The following is a 26,189-nucleotide window of genomic DNA, read 5'->3' as shown; positions in this document are numbered from 1 at the left end:
ACCTAGCTGTTGGTACTACATGATCTAGGATCATAAGTTTAAGATTTAAAAATCACAATGGACAAATAAGTCCTAATGTGGAGGCAAATGAAGCTAGGCATAGTAGCCAAAAAAGTAGAAAAACTCCTTAACCTCTATCTTAGTATTGCAAAAATGTATGAGTACATTCAAGTTAAAAATTGTTCAGAGGAAGGGACACCATGATCATCACAACACTTCAAGTTACAAGCCTCTTGAAGAAATAAACTCTCACCTACTTGCATTCCAAGCGAAAAGCAAATTCGTTTTTAAAAATTTCCAAAGGGCTAGATGGGCTTCAAAGCTTATTTATGAATGTTATATCGGCATACAAACAAGTGACAAGAAGGGTGATGAGTGGCAAGTGAGTAACTTAAGAAAACAATGAACTGAAACCAAGCAGCCAAAAAAGGACCCATTCATGTTATTTCTTTGTAGATCATATTTGAGCTGAACAAAAGGAATTTGCCAAGAAACTACTGGATAGACAAATCTTCTACACAAACCGTAATGGTTAGCTCATTTGCTAAGGTTAACCTATATGCCCATTTATAGAATCCAAAGGATAAGAATATTTCAAGGTTCCAATAAATAGTAGCTAGTCATAGAGGGTGTAGCAAACCATAGACCAAGGGGGGGAAGGCAAGTCATGAGGTTAAAGTTCTTCTACCAATAAGCCAACACAAAAGGATTGAGTCTATCTGAGGCTTGGCTATAAGCATGAGCATGATAGATTTAAGTAGAGGGCTACAGAAACACTAATCCTAGCTCTAAGGGGTAGGGTGGGGTGGTCAAGATGAAGTTGTCCACTACTTGCCAGGCCCAAGCCTAAGGACCAAGGTAGAAGGAAGTCCAAAGGTGTCTAGAGTCTGCTAGTTAGTGGCTCAAAGGGGCACATGAAGGAAACTAGGTTGATAAAGAGAAGCTCCACACTAGCAAGCTAAATACTTTTGGCACAAGCAAGGCAACGTCAAGGGGATCCAAGGTAGCATAACTTTGAAAGAAAAGAAAATGATCATGCACATTTCCTAGAGGCCAAACAAAAGCTCACCTAAGGAACTTAGAGTATGCAAGGTATTTGAAAGAAGGAAACTAAGTTGTTGAAGGGGCACAATAAGCTCCATGCTAACAAGAGAAACATGCTTGTTGGCCTTTAGCCTATGAGTCTCTTATTAAAACTTTCATTCTAGAATTGAATTCAAAATTATTATTACACAAGTTAATGAAATAATGAATAAGATTTTAAACTTATGACTTATCGAGCAAGTTCCATCGTATTTTAGTGCCCTTTTATTAGCAATGTAGACAATATATAGACAAAAGTGGGAGGTTATTTTGAGTGGTAGTAGGAGCTAGAAAGACAATTACACCCAACATAGCAGGCACAAGGGGTGACAGAAGAGGCACAAAGCTCAACCAAGTGGACCCACAGAGTGTATCAACCACAACCAACTAACCAATAGGAAAACATACACACGACTTACACAACACAAGCACGAGACCAAGCAACAGAAGGCAAGAGGCCACCACAATAGAACTTCTACACACTCCTTAAAAACTAAGCATAATAATAGAAAAGGAGGGGCCAAGGTACAAAAGGAAGAACCCTTCCCTCATATCCTTGGGTTCAAATATCACCCAAGTGCTCTAATATCATGTTGGAATCGAGAGGCAAGAGAAGAGAGAAGAGGAGGGGAGAGAAGTGCACAAATGATACACACACATGAAGGGAAATGGGATACACACACACATGAGTGGATAAGGATTACTCCCTTTAGTCCATAGTTCCCCCAGGCCAGCACTATGAAGTGAAATATACCAAATGTCTCAATACCATGTATGCTAAGTCCAAGGATTAGGGGGTGTAGAAAGAAGGCTCTATAAGAAATGAGCACGAAAAGTGCAAGGGGTAGGAAACACTCCTATGAAAAATATGCAACCTTGATATGCACAAGTGGTATATTAATTAACACTCCTTTCATGTTTCCTATACCTGGCTGTTGCCTTTAAGCAAATTAATAACTCACCCACATGGCTTCCTCATATCCTATCCACCTAGATTTTGTGAGTGTGGCTCCCCAAGTGAGGGCAATCATACCTCATCTTCTGAGAGTGGGAGACGCTTTATTCTCCACATGCCCTCGTACAAAACCCTAAAGGGCAATTATAGACTCATGCTAGAGTGGAAGACGATTTATTCTCCACATGCCCTCGTACAAAACCCAGAATTGGGACCTGATGCCCAAACCAATAACAAAAATCCTTTGAGGCTCCCTTGCCATAATAACCCTTGCTAAGCATTATATGCACCAACTAGGAGGGGGCTTCTTGCCTTAGTTGTAAGAATGAATGAATACAACTTTATTTATTTATTTAAATTCAAAGAGAAGGTTTTTCTTTGGTTGAAGTAAGGCAAGGTGTTGTTTTGTTTCATGGGTAAGGAGGGGGAAGGGAGGAAGATCAAAGGAAGGACAGAGATACAAAAAAGGATGGAGGGGGTTCAAAATGTTGGGTGCATTGCCTATATCGATCGTTAGAGGCTTTTGAGGTTCGAATATAAGAGAAACAATGTAACAAGCATGTTTTTGCCTTTTTAAATCTTTTGTTATCATTTTGAGTGAACTCAAATGTACTAATGTCGCCAAAAAGGTTGATCTTAGCCATGGCATGTGATAATAGGAGCTCTTTCCCACGCTATTTTATAGGAAGGTTTGGGAACACTATAACCAACATAGATATGGTACTAAATGTCCCATTTCAATGACATGGGAATATGTGAAGAAGGTCCCATTTCAATGAAGTGGGAATACACTCTTAACAAAAGTGTCTTCCCCCTATCTTTAATTTTTTGGTAAATATGCTGCCTTTTATTAATTGAGAGGTCAACCCCCAAAAAAGACCTACTTACAAAATTTGGCAAGCTTGTAGTTGCGTTGCACCATGAAACCACATCCTTGGAGACACACTAAGATCAAACTATCAAACTTGTTGGTAAGCCAACAAAGGTTCCCTCAGTCTTCTTGTTAGAGTGTCTTCCTTGCAAGGGCTAGTATGCATGGATGGCCATGGCATGTGCAGATAGCCCTAGCAATACAATAACTCAATATGGGAAATAGCATCCCTTAGAGGACATTGCCACGATGAGAGACTTTTTAGCTGACAACATCTCGAGAAGTTTCTACTCTGCACATTTCTTGACGGGGTGAGCTACATTTGAGGTGAACTTGAATGCTTTGTTTGGCTGCAACGCATCAAAAATGGCAAAAAATTGATTGTTAACGCTTATTCTGATCGATTTTCCCAATGTTTGCGCTAGCTTTGGAAAAGATGGCAAAAACCTTGGAAAGTACAATTTAAGTCAATATGAAATCTTGGAAGACTCAATTCGAGCATCACAGGAATGCCCTCTTAGGTCAAATTACCCCACGTTTTTTTTTTTTTGGGGGGGGGGACATTGAAGTTGATGCCCCCATACGGGTGTGACCAAGATAGAATCATGAGCTGGCCCTCGGGGTGGCCAGCACCAACAGGTTTTAGAGGCTTGGTCTAAAGTTTAAACTCCATTAGTCAAATTACCCACGTTGAGTGAAGTTTAAACTCCATTAGTCAAATCAACCACGTTGACTGAGCCATACCGGTCTAAAGTTTAAACTCGATTAGTCAAATTACCCACGTTGACTGAGCCATACCGGTCGAGTCTTCCCAACCGCCAGAAAAAAGTTGACAACGTTGGGGTGTGGCTGCAGCACAAGCCAGGAATCCGGCAAATGGATATTGACTCCTGCGTAACAGGTGAGCTCGTTTTTTCTTATCCTTCCCTAGCATCATTGCGCTTCGTCAGCTGCCTACATAGGTTTTGCCCTCCCCTTTCGCAATTTCCAATCCAGTTTGATCTTTTTTTGCCAAAAAATCCACGTGGTACCTTCCCAATAAGAGATGTTGAACTCCCAAATCGTGGGTCATCCGAAAGGGACTCCCCACGTTTCAATTCAGACAGGAACTGGATCCGTTCCCTGTGCATAAGAGATCTTGACCATGCTAGCGCGAGCCAGTCAAGTGAGTTCACTAGTTAAGTTATTATTGTAGTCGAGGATTCTAAACGGTAATCAACGACAAATATGTATAGAAACGAAGAGCTTGGAAAAAGCGAAAGGTCTCATAAATTTGCAGAATGAACGATTTTTTTCGGGCTGAGAGGCCCTTAGAGGTAGGTTATGGCATATGAAAACTGTCACGACATTGACCTAGTACTAATTGAGCATAAACCCAAGCAAATAGATCATGGACTCCTTACTCCCTTAGCCTGCTTGGGGTACACCTGAAAGGTAACCCAAGGTGAGGAAATAGGATCATTCCAAATCTCTTGCTCAAACAAGCAGGTAAACGCAATGATCACCTAGCGTGGACATGTAAAGCGCCCTCCCCATGCGGTACATATGGGTTATTATATGGCTCTGATTACCGATGGGAGCTGGCTACCTTTATCCTCGAAACGGCATAGCTTTGGGATCCTCTAGTAAAACAGGATGAATTTCATTCATGTGGCCTGCACAGAGAGAGACACAAAGAGAGAGAGAGAGAGAGAGAGAGAGAGAGAGAGAGAGAGGAAGAAGAAGAAGAAGAAGGAGAAGAGAAAGCGGAGAGGGGAGAGAGAAGAAGAAAGAGAGAGAGAGAGAGAGAGAGAGAGAGAGAGAGAGAGAGGAGGGCATGCCAAAGAAGAGAAAGTCACTAAATGCATGCATTGAAAGCCTCTTACAAGCATCACCTTAAAATAAAAAGAAATGTTAAAAAAAATACCTATTTTTCCTTTCTTATCACACATCTTCACTAAGGCCTTCCTATGGCAGGCCAAAAAGCACCGTGGTCGAGAATCTACTTTATGAAATGAAAATAAAAGGGTTAACTTAGCAATACTTGAGAGAACACACACGGAGGTTGCGGTTATTAGCTGTATACACATTGGTAACATGCAAATCATCAATAAGCACACATGGTTGGAGCATTTTGCGTTACCGAGATAAGCCCAAATTTGGACTGAAATTTGTCAAAAGAAGGATCTGGTCCCTTCACTTTGTAAAGAGAAAAAAGTGAAGGCCCACAAAGCTAGGTGATTATGGGAGCTAGGTCATGGCCGAATAGGTAGAAATAGCAACACCCTAGTGGAGCTTCTGACTGCCAAAGATGAGATAGTAGCGACCCATGTCAGTGGTTGAGAATCCTGTGCACAGTGAAATAGTGGGGGGAAAGAGCTTTCCATGAGATGTCTGGTGGGTGTAAGTAACTACACAGAGAGCTGCTCTCAAACAATACCCGAGAAGGCTTGAGGTGTCTCACCTATCCTCTATAGGACGTTGTGGTTGGACTACCCTAGCCTAGTTAAAGTTTAATTGGAGGGCATATTCAATAGGTCCTGGCAATGGCAAATTACAATCCAAGATAAACCACAGAAAATGCCCTCTACAAAGGGTTAAGGTAGAGTGTGCATGAAATCAAAGGTTTTATTTCATCACTATTTCCCAGGACACACATGGAATGCCAGGCTATTTAGCAAAACACACGATGGCTTATTTTGTAAGCTAATAAACATATACCTGCCCAACATATGGTTGGTCCATTTTGACTTCATAGGCTAAGGCTTAATTATGTGTGAAATCGGTTCTTAAAAACAATGCAAGAGTTTTGTCTCTTCTTTTTTGAAAGGCAAGAAAGCAAAGGGCCCATTGAGCTAGTTAAAAAACAAAACGAAAAAACTAAAAGCGTAGGTTGCAATGGAGGCAGAGTGGAGAAGAGGCTAGAGGGGTTCCTTATGAGACATGAAGCTTGAAGCTCATGAGGACATGGGTGAGCGTTGAAGTATAGGCTTGTTTCTTGTGAGACAATGGCATTCTGGCCATTTGGCTAGTCTAATGGACCAATAGATGCAACCTTTGAAGGAGAACGTCAACACTAAGCGCTTCCAGTATATACTTTAGGCCTAACACAATAGGAATTAATTGAAAACCCCTTGTCCTAAAGCTCATACACCATCTCCCGTATATTCTATTTCTATTTAGAGATTGAAGGACATGGATGTTTTTGCAGCTTGATACTACCTATGGAGGTAAGTTTTGGCCTCACTGCTACTAGAAGAAGCAACAGCCCAGCCTACTTTATCCAAGTAGTGATTCATTGGAAGATTATGTCATCTTGTATTTATTATCGATGCATCTTCTAAAAGGTGGAGGTGCTTCTTGTATGCCCAGGATACTTGAGCTGTTGGCTTATATGTATAAGCCTAGTCTTAGCTATTTTTAGGATCTAGCTCTAAGTTTTATAATACATGACTAAAGTTGCTCACTCTCCACAAAGGTCTATTCTCTTCCTTAAAGCCCAGTCCCAAAATAGCTTGCTTTTCCTAGGTTAACCTTTGCCTTTCTTGGATCAGCTTTATCCACTAGATTCAACACCTCATCCATGATTTGTGTGGAGCTCGCTGTCTAGACCTGCTGTCTAGACCTGCTGCAATACCGATTAAAATGAATGTCGGTCCTACATAGCCCTCTTAGGGAATCATAAAGGTCAGCTCTTATCTCGGTAAAACTCGATAGAGTTTACCTCACCAATGTGACTCAAAGTAGTGTCAATGTTGTTCAAGCAATCCTTCTGATATCTAATCTCCATATCAAAACCTTGCATCAATTCAGCCCATCGTACCTTCCTTCCCCTCGACTTAGGCCTATCACGTGGTGTCAATACAACAAACTTGGCTCTATGTAGATAATATCTCTTTTCAATGGGTGAATAACCCATAGTCACAATGAAACGCGTTTCATTGGTAACGAAACGTTTCAAAACTTGCAACACGTTTCAAAATGTTTCATTACCAATGAAACGTGGAATACCTTTACCTGTACTAACCTAAATAAAAAATATCAATATTTCAGTAAACTTTAGTTAAAAGTTTGAAATTTAAACTTTGTAACCTAGATTCTAGTCTCTATATTACTAATTTTTAAAGTTCAAAGCTCACACTCTAATTTAAATTATCTCTAGTCTTCTGTAACAACTAGCTAGTAACAACTTATGGACTAGAGTACTCCAAAATCATTGGGCATTATAGGCACTGTATGAAGGCATTTTGTGATTTTTAAGCTTAGTTTGCATAGTTTCAGTATACTATATGTATGCAGGGCTTAAAATTTGCATTTATTAAGACCCAAATATACAAACTCAAATTTTGAAATGCCCCCTGTTTTTTTTATATGTTTCAAAACGTTTTGAAACGTTTCACATTTCTAAGTATTGAAACGTCTCTTTGAACTATGGAATATTCCTTTTCTTGAGTAGGCCAATGAACCTGAGTGTCATCTAATTTTTTACTCTCAAAAGCTATAGGTCATTCCTCTTGGAATAAGGCTGCATCTACTGTAAAATAGATGGTCAGGTAGGATCTGGTAAAGCCAATATAGGTGCTTCTTTCACCTTAAACTTGAGAGTCTGAAAGGCGGACAGGACTGTTGGACCCAAGTCCACTCCCTTAAGGAGGTTCGTCATGGGAACGGCTAGCTTAGAATAATCCCTCAATGACTCCCTAAGACAGACAGTGAATCCTGTGTATGCATGAAGTTGCCTTATCGTCTGAGGAACAGGCCAATGCTCTCATGATCAATGATCATGCCATCTTGGGAACTCTTACGTCCAAGATACAACTTACAAGAGTTCTTTACAAACAGCTTCTCATGCCTTAGTGTCACAAACACAATATGGAGGTGCTCGGCATGCTCGTTGAGAGAATGTATGTATTATATCGTCTAAGAATATGACTACAAAACTTCCCAGGGATTCAGGAAAGATATCATTCATTTGGAGTAATTATGTAGGGTGAGGGAAATCTGTGTCGAACATCAATCCCGACTTTGCTTCCCCACTACCATATCCACCTCGTGAATATGACTACAAAACTTCCCAGGGATTCAGGAAAGATATCATTCATTTGGAGTAATTATGTAGGGTGAGGGAAATCTGTGTCGAACATCAATCCCGACTTTGCTTCCCCACTACCATATCCACCTCGTAGACATGGTCACTTGGCTGTGTTGGAAGCCCCAATTTCTAGACAGGTTTAGCGAGCAAGAAATTATGAGAACTTCCAGAGCAACTAGGACGTGTGTGGTTCTGTATATACGTACAGGCCCACTGACATTCCTGCCAGGACACAAAGTTCCACTACTTTGGACATGGTGTCAGACATGGCTAACACTCCTCAAGCTCTGGCCCTTTCCCAAAGGATGATCAATTACATTCAGATTGTGTAGTGTAATGCTTTTTTCTCCTTGGCTGATTGTGGAGACTTGATGGATTTTGTTCCTTCCTCCATTGCTTTCCCTTGTTATGCAGTATTGGATGGCTCCTTCTCCTTCGGCTGTGTATACTTCCGCTGGACAGCAGCAGCAAGTTGTTTTTCTTTCTCAGTGGACTCCCCACCCCTTTACTTATGCCAGGAGGTCAGGTACACATGCGGTGGATGCTGTCATACTAGGTCAGGGAAGCATTTCCAAGATTGTTCCTCTCGAAGCATGGGTCTCCTTCCCTATGAAGAAGTTTCTAATCATTTGGTGTTGGGTCTTTGTACGGATAAAATTCTCATTAGCGTACATCTATGTGCATGAGTGTCTTGTGACCTGAGATGAGTGTGCATAAAGTTCTCATGAGTGTGCAAGTGTGTCTTCTGACCTTAGACACAAAGGGAGTACCATAGTGATACTCTTGGTGATTAATGACTTGGAGTAATCGTGTTTATGTGCTGAACAAGCCATACATGCAAGCCAATGCAAAACTCATTGTCAGGCTCCATTGGATGAAGAGCTTTAGGTTAGGGCATTTTGGAATATTATCTTTAGAAATCCAGTATAGCTGCTTATGCTTGGGCATTGATGACGACATAAGTGTTGCTTTGCTTGCTAAGTATGTCTTCCTTTTGTTTTTCATAAAAGTTTTTGTTTACCTCTTTTTTCTTCTCTTTCATTTTCTCTTTTATTTTCTTTGTAGATTTTTTATCTTTAGAACAACAAAAATTCTAAATTTGTATGATTGGACTTATTCTAGTCTTACAAAGGTATATACATTTTGGAATATTATCTTCATTTTCAGCAAATTGGGGGCCTTCGTAATATTGGAACCAAAAGTGTAGTGAAAGGCCTTACTATGAGAGGTATATTGTACAAGCTCTTTAAACAGCCTTGGCAAACAATCTTTTGTTGGCATTTGCACTCTATTATAAAGAGGAAGTTCATAACTAGGACTGGCTTTCCTTCTTCCTTGCTGTGATTGTAAGCAGGTTCATAGAGATATGCTCAAAATCTGCTCCACTATTGAAGGCTCCAATCAAGCACGTCACACATATTGTAGGATAGACATCTCATAGGCTGTGCTCTCTAGTGTTAGTTTTGTCAGTTTTTGATGTGACATTCTCTAGTGCTAACTTTTGTCATTGTTTTATTGAGAAACAATGCAAGCAGGAATGTCATGAATGTGGTCAGTGGCCTGATTGATGGTTTGAAGCTTTATGAATGCATTCTTGTGCTAATATCCTTGAGGATAGTAAAACTTCTATAGCTTGCTTCGCCTTTCGTCTAGGGAAGCTGAATGGCAGCGTATGCCTCTAGCATTTATTGCAAGGTTTGGGCCTGCAATTAGACAGTCATTATACTTTCTAGAATCAACTACCCCAAGGAGTTGTGTATGCAGAAACCCATCATGCAATGCGGATAAGATCTAACCCATTTGTTTGAATCGTTTAATCACAATTTTTATTAAAGTGGGCCGTATTTCAAATTCATTGTCAGAAGATGGGCTGCGGCATAACACCATTACGCAGGCTTTGACCCTCTATTTGCCCCAAAATGGTTTTTCTCTTTGAAGTTTTTTGTCGAGGATGTTGTTCAGTATATGGACATATGCAGCATTTTAACATAGATTATTGTTCTACTTCATTATGCAACAAAGATTGAGCTGGAATCTTGGGTCTTTAAGTTGTTGAGAAGGGAAACCTTTTTGTCTTGTGAATTAGGCATTGAATATGGTTGTAAGTTATGATTGGATGCTGATGTATCCCAAAATGGCAGTTTTCTGGTTGTGCAGCTCTAACAGTCCATTGTTTGTGCCAGATGAGCCTCCACCCTTGGAAGACATGTCCAAATTTATAGGGCAACTGCGACTCACAAAGGATCTTCCTGGTGTTTTGCATTTACAGACCCAATATATGTGCTTTTGATTGGCTAAAATATATGATCAAAGCCCAATCGTGCTGTTACTATAAAATGTACACTTGTTTTCTGTACACAGCTGGACTAAAGCCAATTTCTGTTTTCATAGACAGAGTGGCAGCTTCCAAAGCCTTTACCTGCCAGACCAATGAAAATATCAGATACAACCACGTTAACAGGATCAGATGTTTGTAAGAAAGCAGGAGATACAGATATAAAAGAACCCTTTAAAAGAGGCTTCCTGAATTCAACGTACAGTAATGAGAAGACAAACCAGAATAAAAAGAAGCAAGATGTACCTTTCCTGAAAGTGGACAAAAAGGCAAAGAAATCAGGAGTTAAAGAAATTCCTGGTGTGTTTTCATGTCATATATGTACCTTGCCAAAAAATTAAACATGTTGGCCCTCTATTTACTTATTTCTTCAATTCTTAGTTTGCAATCTTTAATTCTTTGTTAGGTTCTATCACATTATGGTTAGTATTGTTTCTGAAGTAGTAGTTGATTTCTTGATATCGGTCTTAGTTTGCCCTTTGTTTATTACTTTAGTAACGTCAATTTGTGAGTCCTCTTGATATAATTGACCGGGATTGTTTACTAACTCGGTTTTTCTCATTGGAATCTGGCTTGAGCTTTGCTTTGTTTTTGCTTGGTTTCATTCAAAACATTGAATATATATATGATGCTATGCTATAGGATATACCCAAAGGAGTTAACCGTTTGCTTGTAGTTGTCTTTCCTTTTATGGTTATCATCTTTTCTCCGTTTGCTTGTAGTTGTCTTTCCTTTTATGGTTATGATCTTTTCTCTAGTCATGGCTAGCGATATTTACCACTAAAGGCTCTGCTATTGGATATACCCAAAGGAGCTAACCGTTTGCTTGTAGTTGTTTTTTCTTTTATGCTTATCATCTCTTCTGTAGTCATGGCTAGCGATACTTACCACTAAATGCTCTGCAAGGAATTGCTGCCTTCTCTTTAGCATAATCCCATCCTTTTTGGGTCAACTTCTACCATTGGCCTGTGCTAACCTAGGATGGACTAGATCAAGTGTGCAACTATGGTAAGGTCATGTGCTAGGCCAAGAAATTGGCTTTGATTGTTGAGTTAGCATGGCATCAGCCAAATAATCATTGAAACTAATAGAGATTCGGGTCTTTGGTGCTAGCCTTTGTCACGGGTGAGTCTACTTCATCTCCAGAGTGCTGATAGAAACTCAGTATGAAGACCTTTGTATAAATGGATGCTCAAGTATGTGTGGGTGTGTGGATTTGTATGTGTGAGAGAATATGTTTATGCTATGTTCTACACCCGCTGTTGGGCATTGATGACATCCAATGGGGATGTCATAGTAGCTAGTCCGTGCTATGCATGATGGAGTTTATGGTTTTCGACCTTATGAGTGACTGTCATGAGATTGAAACTGCACTATATGTTATGTTTTTAGAGATGAGTTTGGGCATGTTCCTGGATTCATCTAGATATATGCTTCTGCGATATTAGCGGACATGCAAATTTCACCTTGTGAAGTTTTCATCCATGTTGTAGCTGCTGATATTGCGATACATTCTTTCTATCTCAAGTGGTGTTGCCCTATCAGTTGGATTCTCCAAGCAAATTTTTATCTGCTGATATTGCGATACATTCTTTCTATCTCAAGTGGTGTTGCCCTATTAGCTGGATTCTCCTATTAGCGGACATGCAAATTTCACCTTGTGAAGTTTTCGTCCATGTTGCAGCTGTTGATATTGCGATACATTCTTTCTATCTCAAGTGGTGTTGCCCTATTAGCTGGATTCTCCAAGCAATTTTTTGGCTTAGATGGTCGTTTGGGAGAGACTAAAATGAAATCATATAGTCTTCACAAGTAGTTTAGCTTGAATGAAGAGAATGTGGACTACTTTTTGATTAACGTTCTCCTTTAGTGTTAGCCTTTGTCACTGCTAAGTCTGCCCTTCACCTCTAGAGTGCCAACAAAAACTCAGTACGAAGACCTTTGTATAAATTTATGCTCAAGTATGTGTGGGTGTGTGGATTTTTATGTGTGGGTGTGTGGATTTCTATGTGTGAGAGCATATGTTTATACTATAGTCTACACCCACTTTGGGCGCTGATGACATGGACTACGTTTTGATTAGCCTTCTCCTTTAGTGCTAGCCTTTGTCACGGCTATGTCTTCCCTTCACCTCCGGAGTGCCGGCAAAAACTTAGTACGAAGACCTTTGTATAAAATTCTGCTCAAGTATGTGTGGGTGTGGATTAGTATGTGTGAGAGAATATGTTTATACTATGGTCTACATGCATTATTTGGCGCTGATGACGTCAGTGGGGATGCCATAGTAGCTAGGCTATGCATGATAAAGTTTATGGTTTTCAACCTTATGAGTGACTATCATGAGATTGAAACTTGCACTATGTATTGTGTTTTTAGAGGATGAGTTTGGGCATGTGCGTGGATTCATCTAGATATATGCTTCTGTCATATTAGCAAACATGCAAATTTCACCTTGTGAAGTTTTCGTCCATGTTGCAGCTTGCTGATATTGCAATGAATTCTTTTCTGTCTTACGATGCGGCTTGCTGATATCAACTAGATTGTCTAAGCATTTTTTTCTTAGATGCTCGTTTGGGAGAGCCTAAAATGAAATCGTATTGTCTTCTTAAGTAGTTTAGCTTGAATGAAAAGAATGTGGACTACTTTTTTATTAGTCTTTTCCTTCAGTGCTAGCCTTTGTCACGGCTGAGTTTGGCCTTCACCTCCGGAGTGCCGACTGAAACTCATTAGGAAGACCTTTGTATAGATGGATGTTCCAAGTATGTGTGGGAGTGTGGATTTGTATGTGAGAGAATATGTTTATTCTATGGTCTACACCCACTATTAGGCATTGATGAAGTCAGTGGGGATGCCATAGTAGCTCGTCGTGATGGAGTTTATAGTTTTCAACCTTATGAGTGACTATCATGACATTAAAATTGCATTATGTGTTTTTAGAGTATGAGTTTGGGCATGTTCCTGGAATCATCTAGATATATAAGTCAGGGAGTAGTAGGAGTCTCTTGAATTTGTGAACCGCACTTCTTGATTTCAAGGAGTAGAAGAAGTCACTTGAAATTGTGAATTGCACTTCTTGATTTCGGATTCCAGACTTCCATATAGTAGCTCCAATATAGTGTAGAAGATATAGATGTCTGCATTTTCTTGCAATCTTTCGTCTTGAGTAAGGACTGTATAAAGTCAAGTGGGGAATGGGTTATGTGTTTGTGTGAGTGTATGTCTTGATGTGTGCAAGGTGAGCAACATGGCGTTAAGTGTAGCATGTAGTTCAGAAAAGGATATGGGCATGTTGTTCTGTCTTACATTCATTATGTGAGAGGCTTCTTGGTTCATGTTTGGCACTTGTGTTTTTTAATCTTTATGTGAACTTACAAAACGGGTGAATATTCCTGAGATCTGCTCAATAAGGTGCATGTGGAGACACAAAAGCTCAAGGGACAACTACAACGGGTGAATATTCCTGAGATCTGCTCAATAAGGTGCATGTGGAGACACAAAAGCTCAAGGGACAACTACAGGAGGATGCGGAGGCACATGTAAGGAATTTCCTCATGGCTTTTAAGTCTAAAGGGGTGAAAAATGAGCATGCTTTGCGACAACATTTCTCCTCTTCCTTAGAAGATGCTATGGATGTATGATATGGTCAATTTTGTTGGATCTTTCCAAACTGGTCCGACTTGAAGGATTATATTTTTGAAACTTTCAAATTGGAGAAGTTTGAGCACACGGCAGTCCAAGAGTTGTCTACCATCATGATGAAGCTAGGGGAGAGTATCTCTGAGCTTCTGTAGACCCGAATGAAGGTACTAGCATCCAAGATGTCTACCCGCCTAATGATAGTGTGATTAAGGGGTGATTCTTACGGGCTTTACCCTCTTTCATTGCAGTGAGGTTGATCGACAAGCTTCTTGAGCATGCTACCTCGACAATTTCCTCAAAGAAGCTATAGAAATTGGAGGGATCCTAGCTAAGCGTTGAACCACCTAGAGCTTGACAACCTCACCCATGTAGGTAGAAATTCTAGAATGGCAGCAGCTGAAGAGGGAGTTAGACCAAATTAAAGAAGTATTTAAGGGAAGGATGCGGGCTGAGAGACTCAGGTCAAGAGTGGTCTTTGGTGCACTAGGACTGCCCCTATGCAAGGTATCAAACTTTGCTTCATTTGCACATAGTGCACGCTTGCTACACAGACATGTTGCTTCTAAGTGCAAGTATTACCAACCTTCAAAGATCTGTGATGTGCTATAGATGTGGGGACTACGGCTACTAGGATGAAAGTTCAGCCATTTGGGGGACCATTTTCATGCACTATGGCAATGAATGTGACAACTCTAAAAGAGAATTTCGGAGGCTAGAGCTTGCACACCTTGTACTAGCATCAACCTTTATACTAAGTGCCATGGTCACTTCACCTCTAACAATGAGTTCACACATTGACACGAGTTTTTGTGTTAGCTTTCCTTTCCTTCAAGGCTTACTCCTTGGTCTTAGGTGAGTAACCAAGCACCTCAGTAGTTGGTAGATGTAGGATTTGAATTGAAGAACTTGGAGGCCCGAGGGGAGAAAGCACCACCAACATCTGATACATATGTGAAGAAAATCCCATTGTGAAGCAAATTTCTTGCCTGGAGTGCCAATTGTACAACTTGAGTCAAGAGTATCAGCCAAGTTGCTCTCTTAGTCAAAGTAATAGCATGAAGAGTTAATGCAGTACTTGTCTACCATGATGACATTCTCAGAGAACAAATCCAATGATAAATCAAGACAAAACTTGGCAGTATTATACACACTTATACCAGATTAGCTATATTGCCAAGGAGCATACAGAATTCTTAGAAGACATGTGCTACCTATTGAGATATTTGATGCTTGAGGAAGCTCACCAAGGAGTTACAAGAGCTCGCTCCGAGGCTAAGTTAATGCCAAATGGTACAAAAAGTTAGGGTTGCAGGACGTTGGTGGACAACCATGTTGTGGGATGTAGCTAGATTTTGCAAGTAGAGTGAAGAATGGGATACCCACTATTGAGTAACCACATGCCAAGCCAACCATGGGAAGCATTCCAATCATGGGGAGTTGAATTTAGGGGTCCTTTCAGGCGAGTTGGCTGGCCTCCTCAAAACATACATTGTGGTAATTCATTATGCTACAAAAATGGGCCAAAGCCAAGCCACTCCAAGAGAACTCGATGTGTAGCACAGCTTGATTCTTATTTGAGAATACCATCTACCGAATTGGGTGTCCAATGGAGCTCGTGAGTAGCATAGGTACTCACTAAATGAACAAGGAGGTAGTCGATCAAGCGAGTGATGTCGAGCGAGCAGGACCAAATAAGCGAGTGAGAAAAAGCGAGCAAAGCAGAAATGGTTAGGCTAGTAACACATAATCTCATTGTATGTATGTGCTCATTATTAATAAAGATTTATAGTGCTTCCTCAACATTGAACATGGTTATAACATAATATTGCAAGTGCACATTAGTAAAAGTGTTCTATATTCTATGAGATGAGCTTAAATAGAAATACTTTGGCTATCAACAACAGGTACTATATAGTTGAAGTGCATCACTTGAGAAAAACATAACCTCACTATATGTATGTATTAAATGGTAATAAAGCTTTATAGTATCACCATAATTTTAAAGATGATTATAACATAAGCTTGTGAGTCTACATTAGTGAATAGTGTTATTTATTCTCATGAGATGAGCTTGCATAGAAATTCTTTGGCTTCCAAGTAGTATATATTTTAAGCACATCATTCAATAAAAACTTCAACATCGAACATGATCATAACATGTTATTACGAGCGGCCTTGCTCTAAATCTAGTACAAGAAACTGGCAAAAATTCTATTAAATTCACATTTTGATGCATGAAGTCTTACTAAATGGTGCAAAAGGTCATGATAATCATCTAAATCATGCCTTGCCATTCGTTTTGATATGTAATATGACCCCATTTGGATTTGTAAATCAAAAGATACAGGACGTCGAAATTCTCCTCTTTTGGGCCAAAACAGGGAGCGCGTTAAACGTCTTGTATCTTTTGATTTACAAATCCAAATGGGGTCATGTTACATATTAAAACGAATGGCAAGCCATGATTTAGATGATTATCATGACCTTTCGCGCCATTTAGTAAAACTTCATGCATCAAGATGTGAATTTAATAAACAATTAGCCGTTTTCTTGCATCGGATCTAGAGGAAAGTTTACCTAATAGGGACCATGTCAATATGTTGTCTATTTTGGCTCCTACCATTGATTTCTATAAGCAAAGATTGATTTATTTTGAAATTTAATTTATTTTAAAGAAATGGATGTACTCTCTTTAGATTTTGTTAGATTGGTGGGATGTAAGAGTGATTCATTAGGGAGGTTTTTTTTGCAAACTGAAAAACATGCGTTTTGTTCCAAGAGTGAATAGAGTATCAAAAACCAAGAATTTGCACATGCATGTAATGTGGACTATTCCATTCAGGAAGTCCTACGAAACTTTTGACTTGTGTGAAAGATTTCATTGGTGATCTCACTTATGTTGGTGGTGGAGAGAGAGAACTTGATTGTGGAGGATTACAAAAAATTGAATGAGTAAAAGTGAGCGAAGATAGGGTGCGTCTTTACTAATGATGCCTTGGCAATGACATAGGTCCAACTCTCTCATGGACTTTTGAAGAACTTAAACAGTTGCTAAAATAAGGATTTGTCAATGTATTATTGTTTTATTTGGCTCGCTCACTTTTTCTTGCTTGCTTTTTTTCATTCGCTCACTTTTCCTCGCTCGCTTTTTGGTAATCCTCATGAACAAGATAATACGAGAGCTATGGTGATGCATAGATTACCTCAATGCAGTGGCTAGGCCAAGTCCACCAACGAGAGTCCTAAAGCCATCTTGATCAAGACAATGAATGCCAGCCACATGATTGGGACCTCATACTACACACGGCATTATGGGCCTTTTTGACGACCACCTCGCATATTCTTGTGCTGAGTATGGAGGTAGTAGAATTCTTGTGCTGAGTCTATAAGCATCTACTAGGCACAACCTTGATGAGTTAAAGACAATATAGTACCGACTTGACCAACCTCTCCCACTCGACAAGCTTTGAGCTCAAGCTGCGTGGTCTTAAGAATAATTACCTTCTCTTTAGCATAATCCTTCGTATCAACCTCTACCATTGGCCTCCTTTTAGACGTTTCGATGTTGGAATACTGAAAGGAAAGAGTAGAGTTGACACAAATTCAGAATACGTGCTTATAGAATGAAGAAGAAAGAGGTCCTTAAGTAGGCACCTCATACAAGGTCACTGACATCACTGATGACCTCAAAGCTCCACAATCATCTCCTCAATCTGCTCCTAGATTCACTCAATCATCCTATGTGGCTTTTCCACCACCTAACTGTGCTTGTGGGCACCTAACTGTGCCTCTAGCACTCACACATAGAAACATAAGGTGTGCCTGAGGCATACACCTTGAGATATCCCAACAAACCCCCCCTCAAGGAAATGCCTCAGGCTATGTCAAGGATACATCTAGTCTCATAGTTTCTCATGCCATCTCATGGTGGTCAAGGATAAATCTATGGCTAGGTTCTCATGCTAGCAAGGGTTCCCTTGGGTGTAAGGTAAACAGAAAGGGATACAAACAGACCTTCCAATGGTTATCTCCCTTGCATGTACATGCACACAATGTCTGCAAGAGGTACCATGGAACAAAACATACACATGGCCTACATCATAAGGTGACCAGAGGTGTTTACAAAACACACACAACACAATAGTTTATTTTCATTCATTTTGGAGGACTATCCAGGCTGAGTACCTTGACATAAAAAGAAAAGAGATCTGGAGCATACATAGAGATGATTTAAAATGCATAATCTTCATGGGATGCCTCATCTTGTGGAGGCAAATCAACTGAAAGTAGATTTGCATTTTCTGTCTTTGAAGTTGCTTCCTTTTTGGCAACCATTGTTTTGGCAATCTTCAACAAGGAAGTCAGATTGGCATTTTCATCCTTTGTAGCATAACAAGACATTGCTTTATGTTTTGGCTTTTCACATATTTTGCATAAGCAAGCCATGAGAGGGTCTAACCCAGATATTGGGCAGTGTCTTCTCTCTTACAGGGCTTAGAATAACAACTGAAATGCTTCAAAATATAAGCATTTAATGTAGCAAAGTCTTGTGACCAAATTTAAAACAATGATGCTTCTTCTTACATGCTTCATAGAAGTGGGTGAAATAAACACTTTCCAATCAAAACCAGGTCTAGCAAGTCAAAACAAAACTGAAGCAACACTTGTAGTGAAGTTATTGAAAACTTCAAAAGACTAGAAATGCTAGAGTAGCATTTTATGTAGCATCATCTTCAAAACTTGTCCAAAACTGTCAAAAATGAAAAGCTGAACTTGGAAGGCTTGTAGCTCACTCTTCAAAGCAAAGAAAAGAGGGCTTTCTGAAGCAAAAGAAAGCTCATATACCAGAGAAGGTCCAGCACAGAGGTTGGACGAAATGGTGCGCACTTTTGCCCGGGAGAGTTGCTACAGGCTGAAACTGAGTTTTGACGATTTCTCCCTCGTTACTGAACCAAATGACTTGAAAAATGGCTCAAAATCTTCGTCTTGAGGTCGCCCATCTACTCCTAAGAGGGCTCAGGCAATGGCGGAGCAGACAGGGAGTATTGAGCAATAGAAGAAATTCGCTGTTTGGAGAATGGCAGCCACCACAGACGTTTTTTCTTCAATTGCTTGCAGGTGGAAGTTCGCCCATACTAGAGGAGTTTCCAGCTCAGAGGGTTTGGGCAATGGTCGTTTGTAGATGGAGAACCAAGCTCTCAAAGATTTTGGGAAGAAAGAGGAAAATGGAGAAGAAGAAGATGATGATGTGGCAGAAATGGGCTCAAGGGGGATCAAATGGCTCTGATACCATGTTGGAATACTGAAAGGAAAGAGTAGAGTTGACACAAATTCAGAATACTTGCTTATAGAATGAAGAAGAAAGAGGTCCTTAAGTAGGCACCTCATACAAGGTCACTGACATCACTGATGACCTCAAAGCTCCACAATCATCTCCTCAATCTGCTCCTAGATTCACTCAATCATCCTATGTGGCTTTTCCACCACCTAACTGTGCTTGTGGGCACCTAACTGTGCCTCTAGCACTCACACATAGAAACATAAGGTGTGCCTGAGGCATACACCTTGAGATATCCCAACATTCGAATGATGATGTTGCATTGATATAGTGGATATTCTTTCTTGACATCATTGCCATGACAAATTTGAGCATGCCTTCAAAGAGTGTGAAGAAAATTGATTCATCTAAACCAACCCTAAAGTTGATAACCAATGTCAATTAACACAATAGTTTATGTAAGTACTAACAAGGTACGATAATGCATTGGTATATGTTAACATGATGGCCATTGCACGTAACAAGAAACTGGCATATCCCAAGGTAAACTTTATCCGAGATTGTTTGGTGGCAACACCTCCACTTGTAACCTACAAGCATCAAATATCCCAATGGGACTAACCATGCCATAAGTACAAAAGACAAAAATATAGGCTCTTGTATGGTGTGATTGTAATGTAAGAAAATAATACAACGACTGTGCTCAACAGATAACAGGATCTCGTACGCAAGAGAGAAAACAAGATAGTATGGAGAATCAAAAATTTGATTACTGTAGAATTGATACAATAGATGGCGCTGCCTCCCAGCCGTGCGCTCCTGTGAAAGAAGCTTCGATGGCGTGCTGGAAACGGTAGAAGACGGAGGCTGAATGCTAAGGAATAAGGGTTGCTGTAGCCAGTGATGAAATGGGCTTCACGAGCTTGCTCTTATATAGCCACCAGTCGTAGTCGGTTAGGCTCAATTGGGTGGCCGACCCAGTCCGCCCAAAACGGTCGACTGCGGGTCGGTCCCGAAATAGGCCACCGACCATACGATAGAACCGGTGCGCAAAACAGAGCAATTGACCTACGGACACCGTTCGGCCCACAGCCATCCGGGATCATCTGAGGCTCCAAACGGGCCCCGCAACCCGAGAGTGGGTTGCCTCGAGAAATGCTCCGTCTACCCTTAGTGCGGTCAGTCAAGGGATGCCTTCCCACACTTGCATGTAGCCTAGTTGGTGGTGTGCCAACTCTATCTGAAGCCGTCCAGCCATCAGGCCACACATGGCCCCCATCTGGTGTCCAAACCAGGACCTACCGGATAACCGAGCTACTCAAATGCCTTCTCCTGATATGGGGGGCTTACAAGTAGAGTTAGCTGGTTCCCGCGTAGTTACACGAGAGTGGAGCATTGATATCTAACATGTAATGTTTCTTAGGGGTCAATTCATTTCTTGCTTGTTAAGTATTATCCAAGCAATGGATGCCACTCGAGTCCACAAACATTATTTATTTGTATTTAATTGTATCTCCTTCCTTAGGATTGCTTCGTTTTAAAGCATAGAAGACAAGATTTTGGAAATATTAGGCCCGTTACTGGCCAATCATGTACTTGCGTATATGGTCCCCCTTGGGCCATGATTTGGTGCCCACAAGATCCATCTAACTATTATCAGTTGAATCGAGTATGAACTATTAGTAATATGTTATAAGAGGTCATATTCAGCTCAGTGAGCCACCATGGGAGCAAGTCTTCAATTGAAAGAAGAAAGATGAAGGCTTTCACGCATCTATGGACTTTTAACGATTGAATAATTGGACTTTAAAATAGGTAACGGCTTAGCATACATGGATAATCTTATTGATCAACGTTGAGGTGTGATGCACTTTACTAATTGTGAACTTCATTCACCTGTACAAGGATACTCTTATGGATCAACTTTGAGGTGTAATGCACTTTTTTTTTCTCCAAAGAAAGGAACCTTCTATTAATGCTTGAAAAACTTCATACAAAACAGCAGCCCTGAAGGTTTTGTTCCGCAGAAAGAACGATGGAATCAAGGCTGAAAGAAGAAAAGACCAGCTTGTTCTGTAGAAACCCAGCTCACTGCCTCGGGAATCTCTAGTATAGGGGCTGGCAGCCAAGTGGGGGACTATACAGCCAGCGAATCCCTCGCGAACTCTTGCAGGCCAAGCCTTGCAGAAATGTGTGTGCCTCGTGACAATCGCCCTAGAGCCCGAGGTCACACGCTCACAGGTCGAGCGCAGGGTGTAGATGATATCTTGCTAGATGGCGACCAAGGTAGCCGAGGATGCTCACCCATCACCAAACTATAGTGGGCAACCCAAATGTTCCAAGCCGTGATATTGGCGACTACCTCCTGCACACTGTCCTCGGGAGGGGGATGAGGATCCGTGCTATCAAGAGGGACCGCCTCATGGAGCTCTATCCTTTAAATGCTCTGACCCTGTATCCGGTAAGCTGGAGAGACCTCATCAATGTAGAACGTGTGACCTCCCTCAGTCAGCCAAGCCACCATCCCCCAAGTGACGTCCCTCTGAAGGCTCTACATGCGGGTCATAATCTTGAGGGCTCCCATCCAAATCCTCACTGTGCTATGATAGCTCTAGAGGCAATGAGGAATCATCTCCAGAAATCCATCAGAGCAACAATGATACTGCCCCTCCACCTGCATTTGCTCCAACCATGGGCCAATGGGCAAGCCTCCGTGGGCGGCTAGCCAAAAAAAGTAGGAGATCTTCTGTGACCGTAAACTGGACCATAGATGCGTCCAAAACCCGGAACGGACCTCCTGGGGCACTCTTTGGGCCACTCAATGCCTCTCCCTTGAAGGGGTCCGTGCCAAATGATCGACCAATAGAGGGGAGGATGGCTCTGTATTCCTTTGGGAGCCCTGGGCAGCGGAGCGTAATAGGAAATCGGGAAACATGGTGTGTCTTGTCCATGTCCTCCACTGTAAAACCGTGGTACCAAGGGAAGAGGTACACCAAACGCGGGCCAAGGAGGATGGGGCTCCGCTCCACCAGTGTCAAGGCGGTAGCGTGGGGAGCTCAGCTGGATGAGGAAGATGCCTCTTTCGTAGATGGTGATCTCCTGGATGTGGTCTCCCTCTAGTGCCAAGCTCTTTTGGAGCCACTCTCTCACATGTCTCCTTGTGGGTGTTAGGCCCACAATTATGCCCACGATCACCTTGTCTTGGAGGAACCGAACTGCTTGTTGTACCTATTGCTTGTCGGCTGGAGAAGGGACCTTTACAGGTATGGGATTTGAGGGTGCTGCCATAGAGCCCCTCTGGTCAAACCAAGGGTCACCACCAAGATTTCCTTTCTCCGAAAAAGCACAAAGACTCCCGTTGTAAAGAAGGAAAAGGAAAAAGGGGAAAGCCACCTGGAAGGTGGACAAGGAAGGAGGCGAAGAGGGGAGGCAGAGAAATGAATGTGAGACAAGGGGGGAAGCGGGAGAAGGCGAGCTAAAGGAAGAAGGGAAGAGGCAGGCTGAAGGAAGGAGGGAGGTGGAGATAAGGCGGGGAATGGTGGGGAGAGGCGGCGGAGATAGCGGGGAGAAGGAGGCAGAGAAGGGGCGGGAAGGAGGAGGTGGAGAAGGCGGAGAGGGGAGGCGGGAAATGGCGGAGGGGCATGGGAGGAGGCGGGAGGGGCAGCGAGGGGCGGGAGAGGCAGCAGGGGGAGGTGGAGAGGGGAGGCAGGAGGGGCAGCAGAGAGGGGAGGAGAGGACAGGCAATGGAGGAGGCGGAGAGCGGAGGCGGGAGGGGGGGCAGAGAGGGGAGGAGATGGGGACCGGAGCAGGCAGAGGAAGGAGATGGTGGGGGAGAAGGGGAGGTGATGGCGGAGGCGGTAGAAGGAGACGGTGGGGGAGAAGGGGAGGTGATGGCAGAGGAGGAGGCAGGGGAGGGCTGTGGGAAGGAAGAGATGGCGGGGAAGGGCAGCAGGAGCAGCCCGGCACTCGGGGCAGCTCTAACAGCAAGTTTGTTCTGACTTTGGGCTTTAGGAATTGTACGAGACGTAAGATTTTTGGTGTAATGCACTTTACCAATTGTGAACTTCCATTTCTTTTCAGCATACCATCCCTTATGGCATATCTTTTATAAATTTGGCCTTTTCTGGATGCCAGGGGACCTATGGTAGAAGGATAACCAAATGACTATACTTTTATAGGTCGGGCAACGAGATGACCTCTGGCAATGACCAGAGGGCATCTAGTACAGGTAGGTGACCAAATAACATCCTATACATGCAAAGTGGAAAGGATGACCTATACATCCTTTTACACTAGACTGTGATAGATGACCTATGGCAATAATAACCAGATCAGTACTTATATAGGTTAGGTGGCGATCTGACCTCTAAGTAGTGACTAGAGGGCTTTTGGTACAATCCTATACATGTGAATTGATATTGCAGCTTCTCCCACACTAGAGTGACTAGGGCACAGCACCATAATGTAGTGAGAGCACCAATGCCCCTCAGTGAGGCTGTTTTGCCCTAAGAATTGACCTTCGAGCAATAGAGCATGGGCTAAACCTATGGCTAAATGTTGGCATATGTGTTCTAAGGGAAGGCCTTGGGGTGAACATTACAATGTTCTATGGGGTAACCTAGAAAGAGAACCCCTACAGGGATCTATCGTTAGTAGAGAGCATGCCCTTACCAAAAGTTGGTGTGAATAGCCCATTGGGTTAGACGTGACAGCAAGGGGGTCTACCACGTAGGACTTATGAGCCTTCCCCAACTCGGGAGAAGGTTAAGTCAAGTGTGAGAACATAGACACATAACAGTTGGGTGTAGAAATCTAGGCTTAATTGCTCAATTCTAAGCTATTTAGGGCTGTGTTGTCTCTATGCTGAAGATTTTAAAAACCAAGTTTCTTTGCCATGGATTTGCATTTTCTTAAGGAAGTGAGTGAAATTCGAGTGATTTTATTGCATTTGCAACTTTCGATAAACAATTGAGGACTAGTTTATATAATACTTTTAATGTTCTGCTCAATCCTTAAGCACAAGAAAATCCCTGTATTCTTCCGCCTTTATACTGTCTGAGCACACATTTTTTCAAATCAACTTGCATTGCCATGGATTTGTAATGATCACCAGAAGTGAATAAGGATAGAGAAATTTTTATGCACTTACAGCTTTAGAGAGTGAGGGGGGATAGTAAAAAAGGCTCATCCTTATCTCACTAAAATGATTCTGGTAGAAAGTGATGAACCCAATGTGAGCAATGCAACGTGAAGCTTCGACCAGACTATCACATGCCTTCTATAGTTTTCAAGGGAAGAACAGCTTCCTTATGAATGGCATGTTTAACTTTTTGCAGATTTCCTAAGAGTGAAGCTTGAGGAGTCTCCAAGGGAGCTGCTTAGGAAAGAGATAACCGGTAAATCTCTTTTCCATCATGTTTTATATTTTGCAGTCTCCCAGCTCGGAAATGTGGTCCACAAGAGGATTATTAGTCAGGTGTATTGTGGCTGCCGATTTTGTCAATTGTACATTACCTTCTTGTGAAATGCAATATATAAATCAGTGATGAAGATTTGCAAAAAAGGTTTCTAGTGATGTCCTCCTGAAGCAAGAGAGACACTACTTACAAATCAAGAACTAAATTTTCTACCCAACCTTCTTACTGATGACCAGGATGAAACAATAGAACTTCCTTTTGCATATTACTATCAAAATTTGACTGCTGCATGTATTGATAATACAGACATGCTGGAGCCAACAACAGAGCTTGTGAAAGATGTGATGGAAAATGAGGCCATCAAGTCTGGCCTAGAGGATCCAGAAATTATGTTTGCTGTTCAGCAAATTGGAGAAAACCCTGATTCTATACAAAAGTACAAGAATAATACTAAGGTGGCAAGCTTCTACTCAGAGCTGGGAAGGCTTATGAGTGACAAAATAAGAACCCAAGAGGCAAAGAAGAATCCTGAAGGTCCTTAGATTTGGCATTATACATGTCAGTCTAGAGATTCGATGTAAATGATGACCCTGTGTAAGTTTATTGTATCAATTACAGGCAAAATAATACATTTAGAACTTCCTGTTCTGGAATTTATGAGGTGGTCCTCCCAATCTAAGGTGTCTGACATGTCAGAAGAACCATAAGCCGCTAGATGAACCATAAGGACATGTTGCATCAATTACAAGCAAAATAATATGTTTAGAACTTCCTACTCTGGACTCTATGAGGTGGCCCTCCCAATCTAAGGTGTCCCACCTTATCGTGTCAGAAGAACCATAAGCTGCTAGATGTACCATAAGGATGCTTAATAACCATGAACAATACCATCATATTCTGTCCACATTATCCTGCAAACTTTACCGAATTTATTGTGCTCTTGTAAAAAAGCTAGATGCAAATGTATTTGGAGAAGGGAAACTCTAAAATTTATTGTCTTCAGATCATGTCAGCAAGAAGCACGTTATACACATCATTAAACTTTGTAAATCTTTTTTTTCTCGATCCTTATAACTCTCAATTTTATAATATATTTATTTTGAGCAATCTTGATCTGTCTGTTTGTTAGAAATTGTTTTCTTTATGAGTTAGCTCATAAGGAGGGTCAAAAACTCTCAGCGAAATTGCTGATAGAAGCTGATAAATTCAATAAAAGACCTGAGTTGATGCAATGTCTCAGGTTCCAGTGTGTCCTCTAGGATTGCTGAGTCATAATCATGGATGTTTTTATATGAGAGCTAGTTTTCCCAATTTTATGTTCTCTGTCAAACATAATACGATTATCTATTGTCCTTCAAATTTTAGTGAAAGATGTAAATCCTAGTTAAATTTGTAAGATTTTAAGAATAAAGTTTCAAATCCTGGTACATGTTACAAACTGTCATTTTCATGGAGTATACAGAACTTTCCACAGTAAACAAGAGCTCACTTTTTTACGAAAAACTAATGTGAAAAATTCATGCATTTTTCATAATTCCTT

At 41.3% G+C, this 26,189-nt stretch overlaps 1 protein-coding gene across 1 annotated transcript; it reads left to right on the top strand.

Annotated features, from left to right (window-relative positions):
- Window positions 1-3,681: 3,681 nt before the first annotated feature.
- LOC147899480 (uncharacterized) lies at window positions 3,682-25,703 on the top strand. Its single transcript, XM_087378442.1, has 5 exons — window positions 3,682-3,810; window positions 10,164-10,232; window positions 10,376-10,615; window positions 24,569-24,628; window positions 24,956-25,703. The coding sequence occupies exons 1-5, from the start codon at window positions 3,786-3,788 to the stop codon at window positions 25,189-25,191; spliced, it is 630 nt and encodes a 209-aa protein (XP_087234568.1). The 5' UTR covers window positions 3,682-3,785; the 3' UTR covers window positions 25,192-25,703.
- Window positions 25,704-26,189: the final 486 nt, after the last annotated feature.

This window comes from Dipteris shenzhenensis, chromosome 8 (assembly GCF_047967505.1).
Source record: "Dipteris shenzhenensis isolate YYH24624 ecotype China chromosome 8, Dip_SZ_1.0, whole genome shotgun sequence".
NCBI classification, from domain to species: Eukaryota; Viridiplantae; Streptophyta; class Polypodiopsida; order Gleicheniales; family Dipteridaceae; genus Dipteris; species Dipteris shenzhenensis.
The sequence above is the reverse complement of the archived record's forward strand: the minus strand, read 5'-3'. Positions and strand labels throughout refer to the sequence as shown.